The 19,314-nt window shown below is 40.6% G+C and overlaps 1 protein-coding gene across 2 annotated transcripts; it reads right to left on the bottom strand.

Annotated features, from left to right (window-relative positions):
* Positions 1 to 940: 940 nt before the first annotated feature.
* atcaya (ATCAY kinesin light chain interacting caytaxin a) lies at positions 941 to 18,337 on the bottom strand. 2 transcript variants are annotated; one of them, XM_034199040.1, is made up of 13 exons: positions 18,145 to 18,337; positions 15,834 to 15,927; positions 11,677 to 11,735; positions 9,285 to 9,572; positions 8,375 to 8,539; positions 7,013 to 7,115; positions 6,232 to 6,363; positions 5,221 to 5,307; positions 4,171 to 4,269; positions 3,525 to 3,560; positions 3,175 to 3,243; positions 2,997 to 3,052; positions 941 to 1,471 (listed from the first exon to the last, which is right to left on the bottom strand). In XM_034199040.1, exons 2-12 carry the CDS (start codon positions 15,908 to 15,910, stop codon positions 3,019 to 3,021), a joined length of 1,149 nt encoding a protein of 382 aa, XP_034054931.1. In that variant the 5' UTR covers positions 15,911 to 15,927; positions 18,145 to 18,337; the 3' UTR covers positions 941 to 1,471; positions 2,997 to 3,018. The 2 variants fall into 2 exon arrangements, with proteins under 2 accessions (XP_034054931.1, XP_034054932.1); XM_034199041.1 differs by lacking the exons at positions 15,834 to 15,927; positions 18,145 to 18,337 and adding an exon at positions 14,070 to 14,686.
* Between the last annotated feature and the right edge of the window lie 977 nt (positions 18,338 to 19,314).

The following is a 19,314-nucleotide window of genomic DNA, read 5'->3' as shown; positions in this document are numbered from 1 at the left end:
ATTGTCAGATATAGCAAAGTTAAGCGCTAACTGTAATAGCTCGCTTGTCAGCTCTTAGCTCAGTTAGCTGTCAGCTCAGTCAGCTGTAGGTACAGTTAGTTGTTAGCTGGGTTAGCTGTTAGCTCAGTCAGCTGTATAGGTACAGGTAGCTGTTAGCTCAGTTAGCAACTATATCAGTTAGCTGTAGATACAGGTAGCTCTGAGCTCAGTTTTCTGTTAGCTCAGTTTGATGTTAGCTTAGTTAACTGTTAGCTTAGTGAACTGTTAGCCCACTAATCTGTTAGTGCAGTTATATGTTAGCACAGTTAGCTGTTAGCACAGTTAGCTGTTAACTCAGTTAGCTGCGGACAGCACTGTAGCTTAGGAACTCTGAGAGCAAAACGTTTTTAGGCCGCACAGAGCGGGGTTAGCAATATTAGTTGCCTAGCTATGTCTTGATAATTTGTTCAAATTGATTGATGTTAGGCTGTGTTAGCAGAATTGCTGACTGTCTAGTTTTTTTGTATTGATCAGTAACATCATTATATTAAATGGACGTGTAACAACTGAATTCTTTCACACTCAGTGACGTCACGAGCTACCCACCATGCAACGCGCGCCATATATATATATAAATACGCCATTTTCCTGGAGGTGCAAATATCCTGGAGGTGCAAATATAAACAGCTAGCTAACGTAGCTAACGCGCACTAGGTTTTTTTTCTGAATTAACGACCGAAGAAATCGCTGCATGTCTTCGGATTACATCTCTGGACTTGAGGGGTGTGCTCTAGGTCGTTACCAGCATAAACTAGAGCTGTGTGGGTTGTTACAGACTGCCTGCAGATGTATGGAAAAACGACCCTCGAAAGTGGCCTTCGTCGATTTTGGCTGCATCTACGTCTAATTTCTGGAAACACCAGGTGAATACCCCACTTGTCACAATAATATTATCATGCCATTGCATATATGTGGTATTTTAGAGTTGACTAGATATTGATTAAGGCAATAGACTATGATATTCAGTACAGGAAGCTTAGCAACACCTAGAAGGTGTACGGCTAAACCCTTGGCCTGCTTGCACCTCGCGTAAAATGGCAGATACCGGAAGTACGGTGTCGCCCTCGGCCCAATACCCGTATGTGTGTGTGAAAGAATGCACTCTGAAACTGCAGGGGCTTTCAATTGGAGTTACAACGTCAGTTTCCACAATTAGAGTTACAATCCCCAAGTTACAACATTGCCAAAATCAAGGTCCTGGTTTTTCAGAGCCTCACGATGATATAAGTATAAGTTAGCAGGTACAAACACAGCAGGATAATGACTATGAACCCAACAATGACAGTTTCCACATCGACTTCCTTCTTACATGTTCATGTTGCACAGAGGGTAGATGTTGGTATAACAAGGAAGCATATGAAGACTTGTTGGACCCTCTGCTTCATACGGGAATACATTTAAGTGTTCATGCTCCATACGTCTGTCACACACTCTATAAAGAGACAGAGATGTATGTAAATGATAAAAGCATTATGTTAATAAAAGGTGTTCAAATATGGACTCAAATCTTTCAATTTCAATTTGTTTTGTGCACAGATTTCAGGGAAAATGCACTCAAAATGTTGACTTTTACATTTTGTAAAACTTGTCTATTGATAGACATCCAATTACTTTAACTATTAAATGAATATAGTCGGAGTAATGTAAGGTTATTTTGTGCTAAAAACAATGTGACCTCGCCAGGCCCGGACTGGCCATCGGGAGGACCGGGAGGTTTCCCGATGGCCTGGCCTGTTAAGTGGCCTGCTGGCCTAAGGATTTTTTTTAATGAATGTATTGTGAACGCAACGCTGCGCAAATGTGGGTCTGACTCTGCCTCACAGAGGGTGACTGGCTGTATACATTATGTGGCCTGCCGACATGGCCACTTTCATACAGATCCTACACCAATGCCCTCGATTGGTCTCTGTGTGTCATTCAAGCTCGGGAGGGTATGTATGTGTGGCGTGAGCGAGCGAGAGAGAAAGCGTGCGCACCGGTTACGTGTATTGTTGTTGTTTCCATCTGGTGCTAGCTGCACTAACGGATATCATGAGCTGTCAACAAGGTGGAGAGTCCTCTGCTGTCAGACTGAGACTGATAACTACAGCTCAGGTGAGGTAAAGGACTCTGAGTGTTTAGATAGTTAACTTAGTCGAAGTTCTCAGTGGGTCTCAAACGGTTTGGTCACCATTTATGTAAACCCATATTTCCATTTGAAGGGGGAGTGATTAGTAAAATATGCGTGAATAATAAAAAATAAAATGTTAACTAGGTGAAAAAAGGTAAGATAAACTTTATAAACTTGTTGAGAGCTAAAACTAGTCTTTGCTGCTGCCTCAAAGAGGAGCAGGGGGAGAGGAGGGAGACGGGTGAGGCTGGTTCAGGAGCACAGACACACTCACAACTATAAATGAACCAAAAACAAATAAATAAACAAGTTTCAATGTTTTTTCATATTGGATATGGTATGTTATTGGTTACGGCCACCAGATTGATGCATTTAAGTCCAACATTTAAAAAAAAATTTCAGGTCCCCCTCCACTTAACATATGTTCACATGGATAAGTTCCTAGATGTGCACAGCAACGCCTAAATAGATGTGCACAGCAACACTGTATATATTGACAAATAAATCCAGGAAAATGGCACAAAAGAAAACTGGTAGTGGCCTGGCTGGGTGTATCATTCCCGGCCTGACTTATTGTCCCAGTCCGGCCCTGGACCTCGCTCTCCTAAATATTTCAAGGTTTAAAGATCTTATTTTTCATCATTGTACAACACTGAGAAATAAGAGGAAAAAAAAGAATGCAGAAAAAGTCATCTTGAAATATTGTAATATTGGACACCACTCTTAATCAAATCTTTGTACTTAAACGGTATGCGCGGACTGGACATGCATTTATGATTCACTATACATGTAATGTGGTTAATCGATTTCATAGCAAGAAAAATAAATAAAACAGTGTTTTTATTACCTTTTCCTGCAAAGTTCTGTCTTCATAATCCTTGATTTACAACCATCGACTTTGGCCTACAAAATAGAGAAAATAAGAGAGAACTTTAAGAAATTTTGAGATATGACAACTTATTAAAAATAAAATAACAAATGACCCAAACTAGTAGAATGTCCACTGAGAAAAATATTATTTGTACCTCTCAGACTTTTTAATTGGCTCCTGTGGGACTGACTGCTGCTCCTGTTGTCTGTGCTCCTGCTCCATCCTACACACACACACACACACACACACACACACACACACACACACCACACACACCACACACACACACACACACACACACACACACACACACACACACACACACACACACACACACACACACACACACACACACACACACACACACACACACACACACACACACACACACACACACACACACACACACACACACACACACACACACACACACACACACAGTTATTGTAGTAATTTGGGTCGATTTCAAGTGCAGCTATGCATGTGCAATAAAAATGTATGTACCTTTCTCTCCGTGCTTTAATCCTCTCCTCGTCAAATCTGAAAATGAGTAACAGTGTTATATCCTCCAGTAAATCAAATAAAGAACTAGAGCACCAATCTTACTTCACTTTTATTAAAGAACAAGTCAATAAAAGCTAAACGTAGTCTATATTTTATATGTAGATTATATTCAAATTAGAGTTACTTTTACTTAACTTTTCATTTTATACTACTAATACAGGGGAAAGCTAGTACACCTAATTAGATGTTTTAGAATTTAAATGTTACTAATAGACTGAAGGCTTAAGGGTTTTTCTGGGCAGAAATTGTTAAATTAAAATCATCCGTAAACATTTTGAGCAATAAAATACAACATATATCAATAAAGAGGCTATACAAATATAAAGCAAAACACTGAAGGAGATGATTTTACTGCACAACAAATAATTTTAATTGGAGTATATTTAGCTAATAATGAATATATACTTTTCTCAGGCAAGTATTAGTAATTCAAATGTATCTGCTTCTAATTAAGTAGTACTTAGGTATACAGTCAAGTACTTTTTCCTCCTCTGCCTCCAGATCTACATGTGAGTGTTGTTATAGTAAAGACAGCAGGAGAATCTGCAGCGGCTCGTTCCCCCCCCCAGTGTTCAGAGATACTCACTGCACCACACACTCAGGAACATGGACGTGCTCCATGGGGACGAGCTCTGCCAGTTCATCCAAACTGTGCACGTACTGGATCTTATTCATGAACTTCACACTGCACAGGAAAACACAAACACACACTGTTATGGTCACTGCATTACTGGTGTTACGGTTACATAATTATAATGGTGAATTTAAAGCAGATCTAGGGAGGTGGCTGTGGCTCTAGTGCGCTGGACTTCAAATCAGGGGATAGCAAGTTCGAGTCCCACTGCAGTCAGCATGTCGTTGTGTCCCTGAAGACACTTCACCCCAAATTGCTCCTGTGAGAATTGTCCATAGTACTGAATGTATGTAAGTCGCTTTGGATAAAAGCACTGATGTCTCTTTTCACGGTATTGGCTCATTTGAGTTGATAAATATTAATGAATCGAACCTTTGGAGTTGTAAATTACTAGTCATCATGTTTAGGTTTACATAGCAATAAATAAAACATATTAATCTGTGTGCTTCGATTTAGCATCCCAGTTCTAGTTAGGCTTTAGGCTGTGTCACTCGATGAGCTTGCCTTATTTGTTTGCTCTTTTTTGTCATGCACAATCCTGGAAATGGATATCAATGTGTTGTTTAAAGTCTCTGAGTAACATATTATAATACATCTTCTTTGAGGCGTCCATGTTGTTTCTGCTTTACGACTTAAAGCTCCCAACCCTGGAAATGGGACCACACAAGGAGCATGTGGTTTTTTAAGCTTTTGCAGTTAAGTGTGTGGGTGGCAAGTGGGTAAAGTCGGGGATTCATGAACACTTGGATGTTCAGTAGCCTTACCAAATCCTTACCTGATACCAAAAATGTGTTTGTTTGTTTATTTTTGCACATCACTACTGCGAAAAATACCTGTGCAAAAGAAAGGATGGATTCCCCACTTTGAAACATGGTTGATCGGCTTGTGTGTGTGTGTGTGTGTGTGTGTGTGTGTGTGTGTGTGTGTGTGTGTGTGTGTGTGTGTGTGTGTGTGTGTGTGTGTGTGTGTGTGTGTGTGTGTGTGTGTGTGTCTCTGTGTTACCTGATAAATGGTCTGGATATAGCCAGCACGGTGCGTATGAACCAGGTGGGATGAGCGATGACCAAAGACTTCAGGTTCTTCCTCAATCTGCAAACACAACACAAATAACCCAGTCCATTCAGTTAACAGCGTTTAGTTAGTGTTTACAAAATACATGTAGTACTTCAACCACAAAATGATGATTCCTACATCAATTACTTTACCTTGAATTCTTGCAGAAAACTTTTTATTCTCACATGCTTCTATGGTGAACAAATAATTAAAAAACTAAAAACATTCTTGATGAATTTAAGTTAGAATTGAAGTTAATAACAACAGCAAGTCTATATCAAATATATGTTTAAAAACTCTTACAGTCTCATTTATCCACTCATATGTCAGTAGTTCACAAACAAGTGCTTTTCACTACAACCTTAATATTCATCACGTACTTGAATGCAAGTGTGAGACTGTTTTTGTATGCAAGTGTTTTGAATAGTATGTTTTTTAATATATGATTGTGAAGTAGTGAGACTTGGATTAAAGTGCACAAGTTGTGTGAGACTTTGTACACAATTCTTTTTAAACATAGATTTGCTATTCTACGCTCAAACCCCCATTTATCTCAATCAGAAACTATTTTCTCTGTCAACGGATTCTTCGTTCATCGTGAAGGCATGCCGAAAAAACACTGCCTTTTCTGCAGGATATAAAGGTAACACAGGGTGTGTCATCGATATATAAATGATCATTTGTGTGGGTGAGGTACTCCTTTAACAAGAGGCTTTCTCTGAGCAGAGACAAGTTTTAAATATAACCTCTGAATCATCCTCTGACTGACAGAAAGGGACAACTTCCATTAACCCCCCCTCTCTATCTGTCAGTATCAATGTCATGCTTTCTGTAACCTGACTGTGATAATGCTCAGCAGATAAATATAGCATAGTGGACCTAACTCTGATTCTAGTCAACTTTTAATTATCCAGCGTATAATCTCATATATGTGGGAGTATTTTCTCCATAGCCTCCCACCTCCTGTCAATCATCTGGTAGCATCTCTTCAGCCAGCCGATGCCGGGCATCTTGTTTCGAGGCGTCGCTCCGTTCATGTAGATGATCAGATAATCTTCAGCCACCAGCATCTCCAGACTGCTCACCACGTACCTGCAGGAGGAGGACAGCTGTCAGGGCTTTCTGTGCAAAGAAAACACTGCATTAACTCCAACAACAGTAATATGAAAGTGTCCGGCATCATGGAGGGATTATGAGGCAAAAGGCACCTCAAAAGAACAACCAAAACAGCAATATTTGACACACACACCTCCTTATAATATTTGTATATAGTGCTTTATTCTTATTTATCCCACATTTAATCATTTTTTTGCATTACATTAGTGCCATACTCTTTCTTATGCTTGCATTTTTTTTACACACAGCTTATGTGTAGTTATATATTTAATATTTAATATTTGTATGCTTATGTTGTAGTTTAATTCCGATTAGGTCTTGATTACGCTTTAAATATTTCGGTTTTACGTAAAATAATAATTGTATTCATACATTTCCGACCATCTTTTATCCATATCCACCAACAAGACATCTAATTTTCATTTTCATTTTATATAAATAATGATTTTATTGCAACCAGTGCTTTTATTTTTTATTTGCTGACCCTGTGTGAACTTAAAAATGAAACTAACCCATATTAACTATACTAACCTATTTCTGATTTCTTGAGATGCCTGGTTGTACTTCAACTAAACCCTGTATGATTATTATTAGAACCTGTATTTTAATATCATATTTGACTCACAGGAAGAGGTTCTCCATGATGTAGTGGTAGTCGGAGCAGCTGCTGTCCGGCAGGTAACAGGCGGAGAAAACGATGATGGCGTTCAGACCCTCCCCATAATAACCTGAGGAGGGAGGTTCAGAGGAAACATGGCATAATGCTTCTCTGGACGTGGCTTGATATACAATCAGATAAAATAGATAGGATTCAATTATATTCAATAAGAACAGATAAGATAATACCTTTATTTATCTCATATTGGGAACATTTAAGTTAGCACAAGACATAAAAAAGCACTAAAAAGTGATGAAAATATGCAAACATATGCATTTTTCTCTACTGTTGATATGTATTTATTCTTTATGTTAATTCGTGTTTATTTTTTATTTTACTAAGATTTTACTAAGATTTTAACTAATGTGTCATGCCTTTCTGCTGCTGTGACGAAAAATGTTCCCCCAACAATGTGGGATTAATTAATTATATCCAGTCTGATCTTAAGAGTATAACAAATATATTTGCCTCTGAATTGAAGCGGAGTAGAAGTATATAGAAGCTTAAGTAAGTAAAGTAAGTAAAATAACTTTAATTATTCTTCCTGTTAACCTCTGGCTGACTGACCTCCATGAGAGATGACCCTGAGGTAGGAGCTGACTGACCTCCATGAGAGATGACCCTGAGGTAGGGTCTGACATGGAGGTGACCCTGAGGTAGGAGCTGACTGACCTCCATGAGAGATGACCCTGAGGTAGGAGCTGACTGACCTCCATGAGAGATGACCCTGAGGTAGGGTCTGACATGGAGGTGACCCTGAGGTAGGATCTGACTGACCTCCATGAGAGATGACCCTGAGGTAGGGTCTGACTGACCTCCATGAGAGATGACCCTGAGGTAGGGGCTGACATGTAGGTGACCCTGAGGTAGGAGCTGACTGACCTCCATGAGAGATGACCCTGAGGTAGGGTCTGACTGACCTCCATGAGAGATGACCCTGAGGTAGGGTCTGACTGACCTCCATGAGAGATTACCCTGAGGTAGGGGCTGACATGGAGGTGACCCTGAGGTAGGAGCTGACTGAGCTCCATGAGAGATGACCCTGAGGTAGGGGCTGACTGACCTCCATGAGAGATGACCCTGAGGTAGGGGCTGACTGACCTCCATGAGAGATGAGCCTGAGGTAGGGGCTGACTGACCTCCATGAGAGATGACCCTGAGGTAGGGGCTGACTGACCTCCATGAGAGATGACCCTGAGGTATTGGCTGACTGATCTCCATGAGAGATGAGCCTGAGGTAGGGGCTGACTGACCTCCATGAGAGATGACCCTGAGGTAGGGGCTGACTGACCTCCATGAGAGATGACCCTGAGGTAGGGGCTGACTGACCTCCATGAGAGATGACCCTGAGGTAGGGTCTGATGATCTGCATGTCGATGCGGTGCTCCTGCTCCCCGATGACCACGGTCCTCCAGAGTCTCCCGCTGTTCCCCTCGTCCGCCTGCAGGGGGCCGGAGGCGGGGGCCGCTTTAGCCGAGGCTACCGGGGCGTCGTCTGGAGGGAAACAGAATACCATGAAGATGCATCTATTGTATCCGCTCATAGAACACGTAGAAGGAATTCAGTATGGTGTACAAAGGTGAATACAGAAACACAGTGAGAGGAAAGAAAGTTTAAATTTGTTTTAAAAAGTACGATTAAAAATAACAAACATCACATATTTTGGGAGTTTATGGACATACCTTCAGAAAGCAAAATCACACATTTAAGTAATACTTTCTGAAGAAATGGGGAAAAAAGCTTACATTTTATTAATGAATTGTCTTCCATTTCATTGCAGTGTGAATATTTTGTATTCAACTTCCAACCAGAGCATGGATACCAAATTATTTATTTTGTTCCTTCTTAATGTTTTGTCTAATTTGGATTTTCATCAAAGAAGTGTGATCAGAAAATCAATCAATTCCAAAGTTCAGCTGCGTGAAATAATGTTCTGATTTTTGTACATCTTTGCAGTAAACCCAATTCTGATTCTGTTTCTGAATAAACAATCAGCCTACTGCATTCAAATTAAGATCCTAAAAAAAACTAAAAGTCAGAGTTCAAGGGGTAACACAGTCATGCATGTTTTGTTCTTATTTTTTAAATTCTGAATCTGAATAATGAACCTTTTGTATTTTAAGTTGAACACATATCATTTTTAAACTAGTTCCTATAGGTCCGTGTCATGGTTCAATAAAGGGATGATGAAGGGGGTTCAAAGTCATGCATGTTTTGTTGTTGTTTTTTAACCCCTTACCCTCCCACTCCAGCTCGTTGCCGTTGGTGATGAATTCCAGAGAGTCCGTCTCGTCCGGCGTGTCCATGTCGTCCACGTTGATGTCCAGGTCGTCCGGCGTGTCCAGGAAGTCGTCCGACAGCAGAGAGCCTTCGCTGCGGTCAAGAGACAGATTCATCTCCGGGGCAATCAGCGTCCGCCGTTTACGGGACGAAGAAACGCCGCCGCCGCCTCCTCCTCCTCCTCCTACTCCTCCTCCTCCTCCTCCTCCTCCTCCTCCTCCAGGGGGAGACACATCCAGGGAGAGAGCTGCAGGGAGACCAGAAGATCAGGAAAAACTAAATGTGAGTTATCTCAAGTGTGATGGATACTTCTGAAGCAATTGGAAACAGGACTCAGAGAGACACGGAGAGAGCTGGAGCTTTGATGGCAAACACTGACGGGTTATTTGGAGCTTCGGCCGGAGAATTCACAAAACATGTGTAGTGCCACGAGGTGACAAACCAATTCTGAAGATCTCTACCCCTGACCCATGTATTTAGCTGGTTCTGAGAGAAGAATCAACATTGTGCATATTAAGATCAAACCATAACACCTCTATGAGGAATATGGAGACAAAACACTGAGAGCACGGCAGCCCAAGGTTGCAGGCCTGTCCTCAGTGCAAACTGATAAACTGGGTCAAAGCTATGGGCGCAGGAAAATTACATTACATTACATTACATTACATTACATTACATTGCATTTAGCTGACGCTTTTATCCAAAGCGACTTACAATAAGTACATTCGACCAGGAAGACACAACCTTGAAGAAAACAGAATCATATAAGTACATCAGGTTTCATAGAGCCAAACATTTCAAGTGCTACTCAACTGGCTTTAGATAAACCAGTCCTTTATTAGTATAAAAGAGCTTTGTTAATAGTTCTATCGCTCGAAGTGGAGTCGAAAGAGATGAGTTTTCAGTCTGCGCCGGAAGATGTGCAAGCTATCTGCTGTCCTGATGTCAATGGGGAGCTCATTCCACCATCTTGGAGCCAGGACAGCAAACCCACAAAATATTTCCCCAACATCAAGAAATACATGTAATTATAGTTAGAAACTGTTCCGTTTAATCAGAAAGCTATGTTACTCCGATTATGACCTCGGAAGGGGGAGATAGTATTGTTTTTATTTGTAAATAAATGAAATACCTTTGTGTATGAAAAGTGCTATATAAATAAACTTGAATTTGATTTGATTGGTATTTTTACATTTTATTTCCATTGTCTTTAAATGTATGCTCTACATGCATTTGATAAATGTAGTTACTATACAGATTTAGATTAATTAGGCAAGGCAAGGCAAGTTTATGTATATAGCACTTTTCAACACAAGGCAATTCAAGGTGCTTTACAAAAAATGAAAGACATTCAGAAAATGGCATTTAAAATCAGTCATTAAAAAGAAAAGCTAATAAAATAAACATTAAAAGAAAAAATACATGGATAAAAGTTACAGTGCAGTTTAAGATATGAATAGTTCAATTAAAAGCAGCGACAAAAAGTTACACAAAATATAATTAACAAATGAAATATCCTGCATTGATATAGGTTAAGATATTCATTTATTTGTTTGTGAAATATAGAAGCTACCTGGCAGTAAAGGTAGTCTTTTATACATGAATATATGTCCCCGGTGTGTCAGGGAACTCACCAAGTCAGAAAACACAACCCTCTCTATTTTCCTCCATACCCAAATCTCTTAAAAAGGGGCTGCAACGGATCTGATACAGACTGATCCAGATGTGAACACTTCTCTGATGTCACAGAAGTGGCTACGGCTATTGGGCCAACTCCACCAATCAGGAGGAGACAGCCACGGACATTGCCGTTCGAAAGCGCTGGAGACGCTGTAGTACATATGCCAGGCCTGTAGATGGCGCTGTTCTCACAGAATCAGCCCGTGCAAAGACAGTGTTAAATTGAGCGAAATGAGGAATGGCTAAAATGCATGATCTGTTTGGTATTTTGAAAAATAAAAAGTATAAATATGCCTTATATAGGTATGGTCCTACACTATATTATTCAAATATAGCATGATAGGTCCACTTTAAACCATTGATAATTTAACATTTTATAAAACAAGAGCATTTCTTTTAAACCAAGGTAAATAACCGTCTGATAATTGGTATGTTTTATCTATGTATGTTTATGTAGCTCAATTGAGTGGCATTATCTGCTGGCATGTGACTGTTTTTGATTGGTTGCGCCCTTTTTTTAAAAACATATTTTGAGCTTTTCTAAGTTTCTCCATTGGGTATCTTTGCTGTTGTTAACTTCTTCCAGTGTGACGTTAACCCACCACTGCTCATGAATCAGGGTTTTAATGTCTTCCTCTTACTGACCCTCCTCTCCTCAGTGTTCTACTCACAGTTTCTGTCGTCTGTGAGACCGCAGGACGGGTCCATGTCTCCGTACTCTGGGAGGGGTCTGCAGGGAAAACACACACAGGTGAGCAACCAGCCTTTGAGGATAACATTTAAAGCAAAGTATAGCTTTTTGAATAAAATAAAAATATATAGTCAAGATGCTGCAGACAGCCGAAGTTTAGCAGGACAACCATCACTCTTAAAACCAGCTTTGATACGATCTATATCCCATTTTCTTTGTTTTACAGGATGCATCAATCACTAAAGCCTCTTTTAGACTGCAGAACTTTCCGCATGGTAAAGCAACATTTTGAGGACATTTAACCCCAAAAAAGACCCTGGTTGTGGGGTTTGCAGAGATGTCTGTCACCTTTGTTCAATGTCATGATGCTTTTTCATGAGTCAGTTTTCCTCATTTACCCAGCTCTTTTGACGTATGGAAACACGTGCAACCATCGGCTAAAAGTCACCTTATAATCCACTGAAAAAGACAAAAATAACCAGTAACGTCTCGATGGAAACACAGCTTTACTGTCTGCCACAACAAAATGTAACCTTGTGATTAAGTTGATGTTAATGGACCAGTAAAGGTGTGGGGGGGGAGAGGAGTTGATCATTAACGTGTCTCTGGGGAGAAATGAAGATTACAGGGCTGCCAGGTGAGGCGTGAGGAGGGGGAGGAAAAGAGGAGGAAGAGGAGGAAGAGGAGGAAGAAGTCTTTTTTTTTAACATATATTTTTGGGGTATTATGTATTATGATGATATACTCTGTAATTGCCCAATTGAAACTGCTTTGCAATCAGATTTAATCTACCAATACATCCGTTTACCTCCCCTTATCATCATTATTCATTGTATTATTTCTTATTATTTAAATGATTTTTAATTCTCATTATCTTATTTTTAAAATACATGTATTTTTAATGTTTATTATTTTACTATTTCTTTAACTTTTAATCTATTTTTTATATTTTATTTATTTAATTTCTATATATTTCCTGCTTTTTTCCTCTATTAAAAAAAGTGAATTAAAAACTTAATTTTTTATGGCATGCTCGTTTATTTTGTTTTATTTACTGTATGAATAAAGGGTTGTTTTTGAACAATTTGGATAAAATAAACCAGTAAAAATAAATAATATATTATTCTTTAATCAACCATTGTTCAATGAGTACTCTAATACTCATTGAGCAATGATTGATTCGTAGTTTAAAGGGGACCTATCATGCAAAATGCACTTGTTGAAGTCTTGTATACCAACATATCAACATGTGTCCCCGGTGTGTCGGGGAACTCACGCAGCGTCAGAAAATAAAACCCTCTCTCTTTTCCTCCGTACCCAAATCTCTAAAAACGGGGAACAACGGAGCTGATCCAGATTTGCGTCCGATATGATGTAATATCTGAAATGTGGACCCACGGCCCAATCAGAAACGTTGCTATCAGAAACAATGCCCGACTGTTTTGGACGTAATATGGTCGGTGTTTACATTAGCATCGCTAACACTCAGAGCTAACCTGTACTGGAGAGCATGTGTGTGAAGAAGCAGGAAGTAAAAAGGAACTCACCTTGTGGTATAACCGGCAAGAGAGAAAGCCTTTGAGCTCCATACTGTTTCAGAGAGAATCCTTGATAATCCATGATATGGCGTTTCATCACGGCAGCATTTAGTTTAGACAGTAGCTGCCGTGTCCCGCATGAGCTCAGACCCCTGCTTTTTATTTTTTTTAAAGCTTTATACATAAAACCAGCACTTTAGAAACAGGAAGTGAAACAGAGGGATAGAGGCGTGGCTAGAATGGGTGATCTGTTTGGTATTTTGAGCAAAACACTTCATAGACATGTTTTTTATATTTTTGTATATATCTGAAACCTATGCTATTGCCTAAAAATAGCATGATAGGTGACCTTTAAGTACCTTTGATGCTAATATATTTACTTTAGAGAAAGGTAAGACGTGTCTCTGCAGCTCTTCTTCCTGCTTGTTATTCCCTCCTCACAAGAGTCAAACTCCTGCTCTGCATATGTTTGCATTAAACCCATCAAAGCACACGAGGACAGAAGTATGTTTTGCATAAAAGCAACAAAACCAGAGCAAACAGGGAACCAGAGCCAGGTTAGTTTCGGATTACCAGCGCAGTCTTTCTGCAGAAAAGGGTCTTATCTGCGTGGCTCTGTGCTCTCCTCCTGAGACAAAACCTCTGGCTTCCTCCCAGAGAAACAGACACTGATGATGGATGCTTTCTCTCCCCCCCGAGGACCCCTGCAGTGATTACTATCCTAACGCCTCCTCTGTCACACCAATAAACAGATTTATGGGGATTTCTTCCTTTAAACAAAAGTGAGATCATCTCTTTTGTGCCTCCAACAACAGGACGAACCGATGATGCTTACCTTCTGGAAATAGCACGAGGCTTCTGTTTTTCAGAGAGCTTTGTATAAAACCTCACACACCTCTGGTTTGCTAACTCATTCCCTCTCAGCTGATGGTGTGCAGCAGAGCGTCCCTCAGAGGCTGCTTTATTAATAATCCTTTTGTTCCTCCGTCTTTAAACAAAACCTGCCACCATTTCCCTGGCGATGCTGTGTTGTTGATCTGACTGCTGGGGCGTCATGTGACCAAACTGCACCTGCTGCCTGCTTCCTGACTCCCCATCGGAGGGGGGAGGAAGAGGAGGAGGAAGAGGAGGAGGAGTGTCATAACACTTCTCCCCTGCTCTCTTTCTGCTCATCAAGCTCTGACGCGTGGAGAATCAAATTCCCACACTTCCTAAATCCGTCTGTAGCAGCTCTGTGACGTATATTATAACGATGAGTCCAATATTGAAGCCCTTTTTGGGAAGAACCAACCCATTGGAAAATATGTTGGGTTTTAATTTACTGGGGTTACAAAATGGAGCGACATGCATCTCTTTAGGGCACACGTGTCAAACTCAAGGCCCGGGGGCCAAATCAGGCCCTTGGTGGATTTAATTTCGGCCTGCAGGATAATTTCTAATTCCTATTAGATCTGGCCCGCCGGTATATTGCACGCAGACCTTCCCTCCATCCTGAGGGTCTCCTCAGCTCAGAGCCTGACCCCAAACATTGATGACCTTGCTCCAAAGATGAGATGCCAAGTATCTGAGCTAGCATCACAGAGCAGCACACTGACTTTAATGGATGTTTCCTTCTGCACTTTTTCTCTCAGGACAACAGGGCATGTTTGGTTTTCTCTTTGAGGGAAATAGTTTTGTTGAAGCTGTTGTTGGCCTGTGGGAAAATGTACTCATAAGAAATGACTCTGGAAAATCTGCAGATAGAGCCATAAGAAATGAATGCACCTGATTATTTAATGTTGTTTTTATAGGCAATAATTTAAGCTGTGTTAGTTCCAGGTTTAATATGTGCAATAAGTTCATTTCAATAAGTTCTGCAATAAACATTGAACCAGTCCGGCCCTCCACTAGCACCGTTTCTTTTATTTTGGCCCACTGTGTATTTGAGTTTGACCCCCCTGCTCTAAGATATTGCATGTGACAGTCAAACACAACAAAACAAATGTCATGGCTATCAACAACATACGTTGGAAAAATGAAGAAATGTGCAAGATTCTCCTCAAAGACTTCATAAAATGACATTATAATTAGATCTAGCCCAAGTTCAGCAATCAGATGAGGTTATGTTGTATTATTATTTGTAATGATTTTGTAGAGTTTCTTATTTATTCATTTAAGAAAAAGAAAAAATGTGGAAAATAAATCATTAGATTGTTATTTTAAGTATGAATGTGTCAAACATTGCTGCACATTTCACCTCATCACAACAACCCCAAACTACAGTATCATAAAGAAATTAAGATTTTGTAACAAAAGGTGTAAATATCAGGCGTCAGATTAACACAAACATCCCTGCCTCTAAATCCGTGCAGACTAAACAGCATTTGGCCCAAAGGCTACATAAAGAAGCTCTGGTGACTAATCGACAATTAACTCTAAATAATGATCTCTTCATACATAATAACAAATGTGCTGCATATTAATCAACAAACACAAGCACAAGAAGATGCCACATGGCTAAAGGCACACACACAGATCTAAGAGATGCCTGAACACCAACAACAACAACAACAACAACTGTACGTGACATCAATAATCGGTGTAAATGAAAGGATCTGACCTGGGGAAGTCTTCATCCTGCCACTCGTCTTTCACCTCCAAGTTCTCCATTCGTAGAGTCGCCTCTGTGGTGCCCATCCCTCAGAGAGGAGAGCCTGGAGGGGGGGGGGGGGGGGGGGGGGGGGGGGGGGGATAGAGCTTATTAATGAAACCCAGTTACAGTTCAAAGAAAAGAGGAGAACTGTCTGATAAATAAGTGCACTAACTCTTCCGTCATGTCCGCAGGAACACGTGTCGGATTAGAAGTTGCCATTGTTTTGTTTTCGTTATCAAAGTTTCATTATAATTGCTCTTCGGTCACATGGTTTTGATCCCCCTGCCCAGAGGAGTGCATGTGAGCGGCATGTGACTCGGACAGACCCCCCCCCCCCCCCACCGAGCTCTCCTCAAAGTCAGATATCATGAAAAGATTTATCCAGGGAGGGACGACATGCACCCCTAACCCCCCCTCCTCCTCCCCCGTAATCCTGCTGCCTGTTTGATCTCTCTTAGAAAAACTTCTCTTCAGATCTGATATTCTTTGTGTGCTCTTGAGTTTGAAGAGAATTCACTTTGAGGGGAGACCAAAAAATACGAAAAGTCCTACATTTGAAATCCTGTAGTGTGTCGTATAGGTTTGTGTGCATGTAAGTGGTCTACAACGATCTCACATCATTCAATCAATCCCTCAAAGCTCACCTTTTCACTCTTGCCTTCAACTCAACCCACTAACCCCTCACCCTTATTCCACCTAGCTTAGCACTTTTTACTTTTGTTGTTATTTTTCTTCTTTACTTCCTTGTAAAGCGCTTTGAGCACCAGGAAAAGCGCTATATAAATCAAATGTATTATTATTATTATTATTACCAAGGCTAAAATCCCTGTGTTCGCTCCAGAGGGAGTTTCTCTCCCTGCCTGAAACGCCTCCATTGGACTCCTTAGTTTACTTCTGAAACATAATGACATCACTATGAAACACTCACACTTCAATTGGCTGTTCCTCCAACACATGGTACGTGATAGGCTAAGGGGCGGGACATCTCTAAGCGGTTGACCAATCATTAATCGGAAACTTGATCTTAAAGGTAGGTAAGAATGGAGAAACCAGCTCGAGTGCGCTAGAATTTGAAAGTACACAACCGGAAAGAATCTGCCCCTTCCTTCAGACTTCCTCACAGAGCCCCTCCTCCAACACACACGAACGCGCACATGACCAATGAGGGCATGAGATAAGTTTGTGCACAGATGGAAGGCTGACAGGCAGGTAGGCCATCCAGTTACTTTAGCCGGCCGGCTCAGATGATTGGTCGTGCTTTTTACAGCGCCACGGCTTCCACAGATGACTTTTTTGTATGTATTTATTGTCAAAGCATTTAATGTATTCATTGCTATCGGGATGTTAAGAGCATTCCATGGAATATAACAAGTGTTTCTGAAATAAATGACATACCCCACCTTTAAGTAAGCGGCAGCAGACAGCAAAGTACAAACGCTGATTTTAAACATGAATCTATTTTATTCTGTGTTTTTACTGATTTTAAAACCAGCTTGTTTGTTTTTGAGAAGGGAACATGTTTGGGTAATTTGGCTTCCAGAACAAATCCATCTAAACTATTAACAATAGTTTCAACACACAACTAAACTCCTTCTTCTATTTTTGATTGAGAGCCCCCTAGTGGCAGAAAAATACATATTGTGCTTTAAGATTTCTACAAAATGCTGTATGGAGAAATTGACCTTCACTTGAAGATCTGTTGAATACATTTCATTAAAATACAAACAAGTGTTTTGCTGAAAGAAATCAATGTTGGAAGACCATTGTTATTACTATTTTGCCACAACAATTTGTACCAGATCTGATTTTGTAGTAGTTGCTTCTGGGTTTTTGTGCTCTTATTTTCATGTGACAACCTACTATAGATAATCCTTTATCAATCCCACAACAGGGACATTTGCAGAGTATTAATTAATTAAACCTTTAACGTATATTTTGTAGCCGAAGAATACATTTTGTGCTCTAAGATTTCTACAAAATACTGCAAGGAGAAATTGAGCTTTACCTCACAATGTGACCCTTTACATATATGATTGACATTGATTGATTGCATGCATGAGTTACATGCTGAAAAAACATATTCATGCAAAATGCATTGCCTCATGATGTGCAACCCAGTGCCATTTCCCTGAAAATGGCAGCACAGTGTTTCTGGGTCATCCCAAATGTGACAGCCTGAAAGGGGAAACACCCTGGAGATATTTGATGTCTTAATGCATGCATGCAGTCATTCTAATGTGCATTATGAAGAATAAAGATGCCTGGATGATATACTCACATGAGCGGTGTTAGAAACCTCTCTCTGGTCAGTGTGTTCTCCCCTCTCTTCGGTCTGCGAAGATTCAGGCTGAAATTCCTCCCGTCTCTCACTCATTCACATGCACACGTGCACGCTCATGCACACAGACACAGTGTCCTCGCTGTCAGACGCTCTCCAGCAGCAGGTGTCTGCAGACAGGGGGCACCTCTGTGATGCTGCACCCCAAACCCCCCCCCCCCCCCCCCCCCCCCCTTCAACCAGCCTCTGGCCACCGTTGATGGGGAAAAGACTGGCTGTGCAGAGCAACCGACAACAGCTACCGACATACACAATTCCTTTAAATAAAATGCCTCTGCTCTGGCATCTCTATCTTCCTCGTTTCTCTGCAACTCCCCTTCTTTTCCCACTCCTAAATTATCTCTTATTTGCAGGATAACGTGCACAAATCTCTGTTGCTGATTTTTTTCAGTGGTCCGCTATTGTAGCTTCTGTCCCCAGCAACAGCACTCTCTCTCTCTCGCTCATCTCTCTCTCTCTCTCCTCTCTCTCTCTCTCTCTCGCTCTCTCTCTCTACTCTCTCTCTCTCTCTCTTCGTCATTCTTTCTCTCTCTTCTCGCATTCCATTGCTTGCTTTCCGTTGCTACCCCTAACCTACCCCTCTCCCCACATGTTAAATATTCAGTGCTTACTTCTACTGTCAACCCAACCAATCCGTATCACTGGCAAAAGTGGATTGCTGGCTGCACACATAACAAGCCTCTTTATATATCATTTTGCCCCTAGTAGTAGTTTAAATCATGGTATTCATAAAGTTAATGTTTATATCTGACATCTGCATCCTTATTTAGAGTCAAATCATAATTGCCCTCATGTTTTGTGGGTGATGCCTTAAAAACCCAAGGTTGTTTTTACCCTATTAGCTGAATTTCACGCAGTTTGTGAAGAAACTGTTGGAATTGTTACCTTTACATTCGCTTATATCTTAATATCTTCATAAATGCAAGCGTGATTCACAGGAACAGGCGACATTCATCAGAAATAGCAGGTGGATATTGAGCTGCGAGCAGAGCAAGAGGATTCCCTTCCACTTACTTCCGGTTTCATGTGAACCCGTTTTTGAAGACAGTGTAGTTTGAAAGGTCCTTTTTTAAACAATAAGTCCGTATTCCTTCGTAGTATGTACTTATG

The sequence above is a fragment of the Gymnodraco acuticeps genome, unplaced genomic scaffold (assembly GCF_902827175.1).
Source record: "Gymnodraco acuticeps unplaced genomic scaffold, fGymAcu1.1, whole genome shotgun sequence".
NCBI classification, from domain to species: Eukaryota; Metazoa; Chordata; class Actinopteri; order Perciformes; family Bathydraconidae; genus Gymnodraco; species Gymnodraco acuticeps.
The sequence above is the reverse complement of the archived record's forward strand: the minus strand, read 5'-3'. Positions and strand labels throughout refer to the sequence as shown.

Coding starts and splice junctions, on each gene's coding strand:
- atcaya (XM_034199040.1), bottom strand. CDS start 15,910: ATGGGCACCACAGAGGCGACTCTACGAATGGAGAACTTGGAGGTGAAA. Junction 11,736..15,833: donor CAGGATGAAGACTTCCCCAG/GTCAGATCCTTT, acceptor TTTTCCCTGCAG/ACCCCTCCCAGAGTACGGAG. Junction 3,053..3,174: donor CCAATTAAAAAGTCTGAGAG/GTACAAATAATA, acceptor TCTATTTTGTAG/GCCAAAGTCGATGGTTGTAA.